Below are 9,739 nucleotides of genomic sequence, written 5' to 3'. Positions count from 1 at the left end.
TGGCGCCACACGAAAGCTTTGCAGCGCCGCGAGCGCTCCCCGGGGAGCGTCCCCTGAGGCTGAGATGCCGGTAAACATTCTGCTGTTCCCGCACTTTCCCGAGGGTTTCTTTGTCGGGGGCAGCCCCCGCCTCCCTAACCTAGGCCTGTCCCCGTTGGCACCACCTCTCTGTGTGAATGGGCAAAAGGGACCCTGACCGCCCTTCATGCCCCTGGAGGGGGTGCCTCCTCAGGCCCGGGGTCCGTGGGCTCCGGCCCTGGCCGCCCTTTCCCTCCTTGGAAAAGGGCATTTAGGTCAAAGTGTTGTTTTGCAAACTGGCTGGCACACGGAGGGCGAAGAGAAACGGGAGAGAGGCAGGCCACCCCAGATGGGGAGGTGGCAGGTTTAATAAGGGAACTTATTGAAGAGTCTTGTCTGGGGAGTCTCGAGAGGAGAAGGTCTCCGCGCTCCCCGCCAGAATCTTAACAGTTTCCGTAGAGGCCTTGACCGGGTCAGTCGTGCCCGTGCCCACTCCGGGTGGTCTCTCACCACAGTTCTCTCAGGAACCCGCTCCCGCTTTGGGGACGGCGGGCAGGGGAGGGTTGGGGAGGGGAGAGACGCTCGCAGGTCCGCCGGAGGTCGCGTCCTCTCCATGGCCGCCTCCGACGGGAGGCCGGAGCTCTGGCTCCCCCAGCCTTTGGGTCAGTCCCTAACCCCAGGGGGACGTTGGTTCACCAAATGCTGATTAGGCTCTCACGTGCTTGGCGCTGGGGCTGCAGCAGTGAGAAAAGCCGGGAGTGGTCCCTGCTCCCGGGGCCTCAGGGGCTCGTGGGGAAAGGGGCCAGTGACGCAATCGTCGCCCCCGCAGGCAGAAGCAGGACGGCATTCTATGCCAAGCCGGCGAGCTCGGAGCCGCGAGGGAGTGCGACTGTGTAGGGAAAAGGGTCTGAGAGAAGAGCAAGGGGTCTCTTGGGTGCCGTGGAGTGGCACAGAGGTAGGGATAGGGAGGGAGATTAAACAATAATGACTTCTGTGTGACATGATCGCGTCTGGAGTGAAAGGCAGGGCAGATAGTCCCCCACGTCCCAGCGCTGCCCCTGGAGTTTGAACCGTGTTCAAAGTCTGCACGGCTGACTTCACAAATCTCTCACAAAACTCTGCTTAGAAGCATCTCGAGGGCTAATTTGCAGAAGGCAGACGAGAGGACAGATTAAATCTCCTCACCCCCTTCGGATGAGCGACACAGGAGCCCTGTTCAGCTCTGAGCACTAGAGAGGAGAATTCATTCTAACTGAATGCGTTTATTCTCTCATATCTGTTGTGCTTTTTCCACAACCAGGAGAGCACAGGATCTGGCACAAGAGTGGTTTCTCTTTCATTCCCCCGACACTTGTTGACTTAGAGCAGTGGTTCTCAACCTTCCTAACGCCGCGACCCTTTAATACAGTTCCTCATGTTGCGGTGACCCCCAATTTCATTGTTACAAATTGAACATAATTAAAGCATAGTGATTAATCACAAAAACAATATACAATTATATATGTGTTTTCCGATGGTCTTAGGCGACCCCTGTGAAAGGGTCGTTCGCTCCCCAAAGGGGTCGCGACCCACAGGTTGAGAACCGCTGACGTAGAGAAAGAAGGTGCGCTGTGGCGATTGCTGTGTCTTCACATGGAACTCCTGGGTTCGGGTCCCGAGATGTTGCGAAAATCCTCCTAGTCACAGTGTCCGGAGACGGGGTCACTAGCGACACAACAATGAGTCTTCACTATGATTTGAGTCTTGGTCCTAAAGGGCGACTCTCGGGATTTCGGTCAGGTGCACTGGTTCACTTCCGCTGTTTTGATAGGCGCTCTGCCTGCAGAAAACCAATGGCAATGGGTCAGTTAAACTCATAAACACAGGGCTTACTCTATGAACACACATAATAGCTATTAATTATCTTTCCTCTGAGGCAGTGGTTCTCAACCTTCCTAATGCCGCGACCCTTTAATACAGTTCCTTATGTTGTGGTGACCCCCAACCATAAAATTATTTTCGTTGCTACTTCATAACTGTAATTTTGCTTCTGTTATGAATCGTAATGTAAATATCTGATATGCAGGATGCATTTTCATTGTTACAAATTGAACATAATTAAAGCATAGTGACTAATCACAAAAACAATATGTAATTATATATGTGTTTTCCGATGGTCTTAGGTGACCCCTGTGAAAGGGTCGTTCGACTCCCAAAGGGGTCGCGACCCACAGGTTGAGAACCATTGCTCCAAGGAGTGAAAGGACATGTATAGTTAGTGCCATAGTAACACTGTCTGACGTTATACCAAGATATTAATAAGCCTAGGCTGGTCCAACCTTACCTAATGCCGGAGATGGGAAGCAGATTGGGGAAGGATCCTGAGTGGGCCGCAGCGCAGCATTGACCTACACCCAGAAGAAACCTTCATCTTTGCATGTGGGCTCTCAGGAGGGACAAAGGCATGCATTTCAGGTCTGACTCTGGAAGGGTCAAGGCACTGAAGGGATGTTTAAGGTTCTATGGACCTCAAAGGTGTGGTATGTTCAGGCGTAAGTGAAGATTAGGACTGCCGTGTAACACAAATAAAAACTCCAGGTGGTGTCAATATGGAGAGAAGCATTAGGACATCCCAGTGGTCCTTCCAGTGGCAAGAGGGATGTGCATGAGCACATACCAAATTAGTGATTCAGCTTCTGGATTTGAGGCTTTCTTTAATAGTAACAATAATAAAAACCTAATGCATTTTAACTGTATGGAACGGTTGCCTTTTAGAAATTATGCTGTGGGCATGGCAATTCAATCAGTACATTGCAGTTTTTCCTGTATCTCTCCTATGGCTAATGGTTTCTGTAAAAAAGGACCAATTGATTTCTTTCTAAAATGTTGCTTCAGGGTATAGAGACCTTTATAGGTCATGTTTCAACTCACAGGAAAATTTTATAGTTTAAATAGAAATTACGTTAACTGTGGGCTGTGAAATGGAGTTAAGGTTAAGTAAAGTTCTGCTTTTTGGTAGTTTATAGTGTTCGGGAGGTCCCCATGCTATGTCCAAGTAGAAAAATGGTCAGGGTTGTGTGCAAGAATACGGAAGGCTCAGTCTATGATAAACTACTGAGATGTAGAGAGCAGTGCACCAGCTCATATAATGCTTTGATGGGTGGCAGAACCAATATTATGGGTTGAATTGTTCCCCTCCCCCAGGGTTATGGTAAAAGTCTTAGGAATGTGACCTTATTTGGAAATAGGGTCTTTGCAGACATAATTAAATTAAGATAGGGTCATACTGGATTACAGGGGGCCCTAAATCCCATGACTGGTGTCCTTAGAACAGTGGTTCTCAACCTGTGGGTTGTGACCCCTTTGGGGGTTGAACGACCCTTTCACAGGGGTCACCTAAGACCATCGGAAAACACATATATAATTACATATTGTTTTTGTGATTAATCACTATGCTTTAATTATGTTCAATTTGTAACAATGAAAATGCATCCTGCATATCAGATATTTACATTACGATTCATAACAGTAGCAAAATTACAGTTATGAAGTAGCAACGAAAATAATTTTATGGTTGGGGGTCACCACAACATGAGGAACTGTATTAAAAGGGTCGCGGCATTAGGAATGTTGAGAACCACTGCCTTAGAAGATAGCGACACAGGGAGAAGGGTGCAGTGTGGCAATGGAGGCAGAGATTGGAGGAAGAACATCAAGGACTGTTGGCAACCACCGGAAGCTAGAAGAGGCACAGAAGGACCCTCCCCTACAGGTTTCAGAGGGACCATGGCCCTGCCCAACCCTTGATTTTGTATTTTTAGCCTCCAGATCTATGAAACAATACTTTTCTGTTGTTTTAAGCCACCCAGTTTGTGGTACTTTGTTATGGCAGCCCTAGAAAACTAATACAACTAGTGCATAATTTGGGGGTCTAGTGCAACATGAAAATGCAGGGTCCTTGTTAAGAATTTTGAGACTGTGATAGTAGCTTATTAAACCAAGCTGGGGTCTCTTCTGAGTCCTGGGCCCAAGCTGGCTCTGGTTGCTGGGTTCTCAAAGTGCTGGACCCCTTGTGGCAGGAAGTGATTGAAATGGATGATTACAATGTGCACCAACCACAGGAAACCCAAAGGCCACTCACTCCTTTTTCCGACGAATGGCTGTGTATGTCACGCTAGCGACAAACAGAACTGCAAGAACTCCTGTGACAGTCCCGAGACCTATTGCTGTATTTTGGAGAACAGATGACCTCTGCATCTCTGCTCCTGTTAAAAAAAAATCAGATGGTTTTTAATTGTCTGATTATTAAGAGGCTGTTCCAGATGCTCCAGGGTCTGTGGGAAGTTTCCCATCCAGGCGCTAGTGAATATTAATTATGGAAATGAAATGTACATTTAACCCAAGAAAGTGCTCACTGTAGAGAAATCTCACAGGGCAAGTCATTGAAAGACGATTTACTAAATGACCTATTCGCCAAATGACCCATTTGCCTAATGACCACTTTGCCAAATGACCAATTTGCTAAAAGCCAATTCACTGAAAATCAGTTGGTGGGATGTCTACTGCTTATTAATAACTGGTGGTCAGACACACCTTACCCCAGCTCCCAGTGTGCTATGGGACAGAAGCGGGGTCCAAATAGTTGAGCAAAATTCTAATGTGTTTTAAAAAGTCGTCAATACTTTGGTGAAGTGGTCATTTACTTGATTAGTTTTCTGCAAAATGGCCTGCTTTCTGTAAGTTCACAAGAAGATCGTGGGCAGTGGCTTGGAAGAAGGGAAAAGGGTGCAGGAAGCTCTTCTTTATTCTCTGTTTTGATTGAATATGGTTGCTCTAAGCACTCAATAAATCATCAGGCAGTATCTGAGTCTCTCCCGGCAGGAGAAAAGCTGGCCAGTGTTTGCAAACACTGAATTCCCAGAGATGATTTCTTTCTTCCTTCATGTCGCCCAGATTCAGGATTTTTAAAAAACCCTCACCCAAGGATGTGTTTATTGATTTTAGAGAGAGAAAGAAAGGAAGGGAGGGACGGAGGGAGGGGGAGGGAAAGGGGGAGAGAGAGAGAGAGAGAGAGAGAGAGAGAGAGAGAGAGAACGCAAGATGAGAGAAACATTGATTGGTTTGTTGGTTGCCTCCCGCAGGAGCCCGGACTGGGGATCGAACTCAGTGTACGGGAAGGTGATCCAATCAACTGAGCCCCCGGCCAGGGGCCAGATTTAGGATTTCGAAGTCTTAAGAATTAGCAACCTCATTTACAGGAACCCTTGCCCCTTTCTTCAGCAGTGAGTGAAATGGTTAGCAGCTTTTCTCCAGGCGCTAGCATACATGGAGTTGGGGAAGGAAGACTAATTTTGGGTATCTACAAAGGGCAGACTGCACACGATTTCTGATGATCAGTAGGATTATCCTCTGACTTCCTATATGGAGAGCCTTCCCTTTGCCCCTGAAGCACTATGTAAAATGTCACCAGCACATCCAGGGGTTCCCTACCTCCTCTGCTATCTTTTTAGAGCTGCTGATATCTTGTACCGGGGGTGCTGAAGCTGCTGGGAAACAGGATTATTCTGCTTGATTTCATCCCCTCCCCAGGAGACCCCATTATGAATCTATTCTTTCTCAGGACAGGAAGCAACTGCCAATTTTCTGGTGGTTGCTTTTGCATCTCACCTGGTCGCTGTTCGAAAGAGTCCACAAGCATTTCTTGGGTGACTGCCAGGGAGCCATTGTGGGGTTCGGGGGTAACCCCCAGGAGCTTACACATGAGTGGGTAGATATGGACGCTGTCAAAAGGCTCAGCCAGGTGATTCTTCTTGAAATTTGGCCCAAAAGCTCTGAATATGGTCTTCATGTCCTCGAGATCATTATCAAAGCCATGGTCTCCTTTGTTGAAGTAAATTATAAGTCGCTGAAAAATAACAACAAAAAAGCCATTTTAGGACCAAATTCACTGAAAGAAAACTGCCCCTTAGTAAATATCATGCTTGTCGGATCCATGAAATCTTTGAAAATTTAAATGACAAGGAAGGACACTGCTTTCCGCAATGGCAGAGAGAAGAGCAAAGAATGAAAGATCTTTAAGGTAGAATTAATTAGAAAGCATACCCATTAGAAACAGCAAGAATATAATGATAACAATACTGACAATGACAATAAGCTCAAGGAGAGAGTGCTTACAATGTACCATGAATTGTTCTGAATGCTTTATAAATATATGTTAACTCTTTTTACCCTCACAGTGGCCCAGCGAGGGCACTGTTATTATCCTCCCTATTTTGAAGATGTGAAAACTGAGGAGCCTGCCCTGAGTCATGTAGTAGCAGGGTTTGGAGCAGGTGTCTGAACCCAGACTGTATGGTTTTAGAGCCAAGTATGTTTTTTATGGCATAAAAGTGTATATATATATATATATATTTGGGGGGAGTTTGGAGAAGAGAGAATAAGGACTGTAGGTAATTGTTTAATGAATGCCAGATAGGTTTTTGTCTGTGCCCCTTGAAAAATGACTAAGTAACATCAGTCACAACAGCAGGGAAGAAATATGGTGCTCTGTACTTTGGAAAGTTGGTCTCATATTTGGCCAGGTGACTACAGAAAGCTCCTGTCACTCAGCTCAGGCTCCCTCGCCCTAAAGAAACCAGTCCAATGACCTTTAAGGCCATAGGGAAGCCCATCAAGAGCAAGTGCCCCAGTGACTCCCTCATGTGGTTTGCAAGCTCTTTAGTCCCTGAAGAGAAGAGTAGCATCCACTTTACTCTGCACCTCAAGGCAGGCAGATGAATGGAAATCTGAGTAGTGTACTCAGTGAGATGTACTGAGACCAAAAGATTTTCTGTCTAATTGTTAGTTTTTCAGAAGATTAAACTGATCACAGCATCCTATTCCCTCAAACTCTCTGGTTGGTCATGTTGGGAATGTGATTGTCCCATTAAATGCCTTCGCCATACTTGGAACCTATTACATCATGAACCAGGTTTACAAAGAGGCCACTGACTCTGGAATCTCTCCTTGGAGAGGCCTTAGCGTTGGGCACACATCCTCAGTGGTTTGGGCTGTTTGAAGGATTACAAAATACCAATAAATTGTTGCACTTTATTGTGAATAATTCCACCACCACTAGATAATAACCTAGTGAATTTTCCCAAGTCTTGTAGCAAGCTGAGAATATACAGATTGCAAACATAATGATAATGTTTGGCCCTGTCCACAGCCTTAGATAAGGATTCTTCAAGCTATACCTGAGATGGTATTCTGTTATGTGATATTTAAATATCACATCAACTTTGTTCTGACATGAATTGTTGGTTGGTAGTTAAGAAAAACCAGACCATTTTACTTATGTCTCACAATTAGCATTGGTTTTGGTATTTTCTTCTTTAGATTTGCTTATTCAAATCTAATAAAATTTGTTGAGATAAAATTTACATGCCATACAATTTATCCATTTAAAGTGTACAATTCAATGATTTTTAGTGTATGCACAGAGCTGTGCAACTATTATCACAACCAGCTTAGAAGATTTCCGTCATCCCCAAAAGAAACCCTGTGGCCTTCTGTAGTCATTCCCCATTTGTCCCCAAGTCCTCTCCACCTCTGGCCCTAGACAACCACTAATCTTATATTCTATCTCTATTGATTTGCCTGTTCTGGATATTTCATTTAAATGGAATCATACAATATGTGGTCCTTCGTATCTAACTGGGCATAATGTTTTCAAGGTTCATTTGAGTTGTAGCATGTATCAGTTCTTTGTTCCTTTTAATGGCTACACAATATTCCACTGTATGGATATACCATATTTTGTTTATCCATTCATCAGTTGATAGGCATTTGGGTTGTTTTCACTTTTTGCTTATTGTGAATAATGCTGCTATGAGCATCGGTATATACATTTTTGTATGAATAGGATTGCTTTTTTTCTTTTTCTTTTCTTTTTGATGTGTACCAAGGGAACCAGGAAGTAGTTTTTTGGTGAATCTCCTGGTGATCTGTGCATAATAATCAAACAGAGATTGCAAATATAATTATGGGTTCAGACTTCAGCCTTATACTTCTAATCCCAAATCATTCCTCTCTAGCTCTGGTTTCTTATTAAAATGAGGGAGATAAGAGCATCTATCTTTAGACAGACATGAACTAACTCATGTTAAGTTTTTAGCACAGTGCTGGATAATTAGCCTTGGTCAGGGGTGTTTGTCATTATTATTGGATAGTAGTGATGTGAGGCAGGGGTGATTGCATGGGATGTGGGGTGTGGGGGTGGGGAACATGTAGAAAACAGTGGGTTACCACTCACTGTGCATACACTTATGTTTTGTTGTTTTCCAGAACTGTCTCTCCCTAGTGGCTCTCTCCCAGATCCAAGATGACTTTATTCATTTAAAAATCAACTCACCCCATTGATGTTGTAACCAGAGTCCGCATACACTAGGATTGGCAGGACCCGCTCATGCTTAGCAAAGTGGAAGCGTTCTGGAAATTCCTCCTTCTTATAGACATGGAGGTGTGGATGTGCATTCTTCAGTGCTTGGTAAAGGGCTTCCTCTTTCCCTGGTTTGGGCAGGAGCATCCCAAAGCCTCCATAGTCCACAATATCAAACTTGACCAAGTCCCTGTACTTGATGTAGTTGGTCAAGAGGATCTCAGTGACATTGGGCTTCTTTTTTACTGTAGTCATGCCGTGGTCTGATGTGATGATGACATTGAGGTGCTCAGTCAAGCCATGCCTCTCAATGGCTTCTACCAGGTACCCGATGGTTCTGTCGATTTGCTTAATTATTACCCTTCTGTTTTCCGTCTCGGGCCCAAATTTGTGTCCCACATTATCTGGCTCTCCATAGTACAGAGTCACAAAGTCAAAGTCTTCCTTAGTGAACCAGTTCATGACAATATCAATGTTCTCCCTCCACTCTGTCTCGTTGCTGTCTGGGTGAGTGTAAGACTCCACCAGGGACCTCTGGACGGCTTCACCTTTGTATTTAGCACCTCCCCCAGGATAGTGGAATGATGCAGTCTTCCTCCCCTGCAGGGACAAGAAGAAAATTCCATCAGGCCATTTCTCAGAACAAGCAAAGCCCACCTGATCAACATCCCTACCCTTGTCCAGAGGTTTAGGAACCACATGGGCTTTGGAGTCAGATGAGGGTGGATTTCATTCTTGGCTTCACCAGGATCTCATTAAATCTAAAACTCCATTAGTTGCAAGACATGCCATTATTTTATGCACTGATAGGAAAGCAATGCTGTCAATTAAAACACCACACTCCAGGGATTGTCACCAGGATCTCATTAAATCTAAAACTCCATTAGTTGAAAGACATGCCATTATTTTATGCACTGATAGTGAAAGCAATGCTATCAATTAAAACACCACACTCCAGGGATTAGAAGATGTATTCTAACTTCAGAGATGGCAAAAAAATAAAATTAAATTAAAAAATTCATTAGAATGGAGGAAAAATGGCTCTAAATTGGTGATAGTGAGTTGTTTAATCTCTTTTTTTTTTGTTTAATCTCTTATGCTTCAGTGTTTCTACATGTAAAATGCCAAAAAGTTGACAGAATTTTTGTGAGGTTTGAGCCAATTAATTTTAAGGTAAAATGTTGGACATCATGTTTTGGCACATAGTAGGCACTCTTTGCCTCCAGATATAACAAGCCACTACAGGTCTTCCCCAGTGTGTGCAGTGGACAGTTAAGATGTTTGCTTGCCCAGCACCCACTCCTCTGTCTACTGGTTCAGAGG

At 44.7% G+C, this 9,739-nt stretch overlaps 1 protein-coding gene across 1 annotated transcript in view; it reads right to left on the bottom strand.

The window, feature by feature from the left end:
• Positions 1-1,793: 1,793 nt before the first annotated feature.
• Positions 1,794-9,739, bottom strand: part of LOC102245332 (ectonucleotide pyrophosphatase/phosphodiesterase family member 7) — a 37,095-nt gene continuing 29,149 nt past the window's right edge. The window contains exons 3-5 of the mRNA XM_014545081.1: positions 8,390-9,016; positions 5,665-5,902; positions 1,794-1,837 (exon numbers count right to left, since the gene is read on the bottom strand). Coding sequence (XP_014400567.1) covers positions 1,794-1,837; positions 5,665-5,902; positions 8,390-9,016 — 909 coding nt within the window. The remainder of the gene's footprint in view (positions 1,838-5,664; positions 5,903-8,389; positions 9,017-9,739) is intronic.

Source organism: Myotis brandtii, unplaced genomic scaffold (genome assembly GCF_000412655.1).
Source record: "Myotis brandtii unplaced genomic scaffold, ASM41265v1 scaffold397, whole genome shotgun sequence".
In the NCBI taxonomy this organism is placed as follows: domain Eukaryota; kingdom Metazoa; phylum Chordata; class Mammalia; order Chiroptera; family Vespertilionidae; genus Myotis; species Myotis brandtii.
Note: the sequence above shows the minus strand (reverse complement) of the source record. Positions and strands in the feature narration are given on the sequence as shown.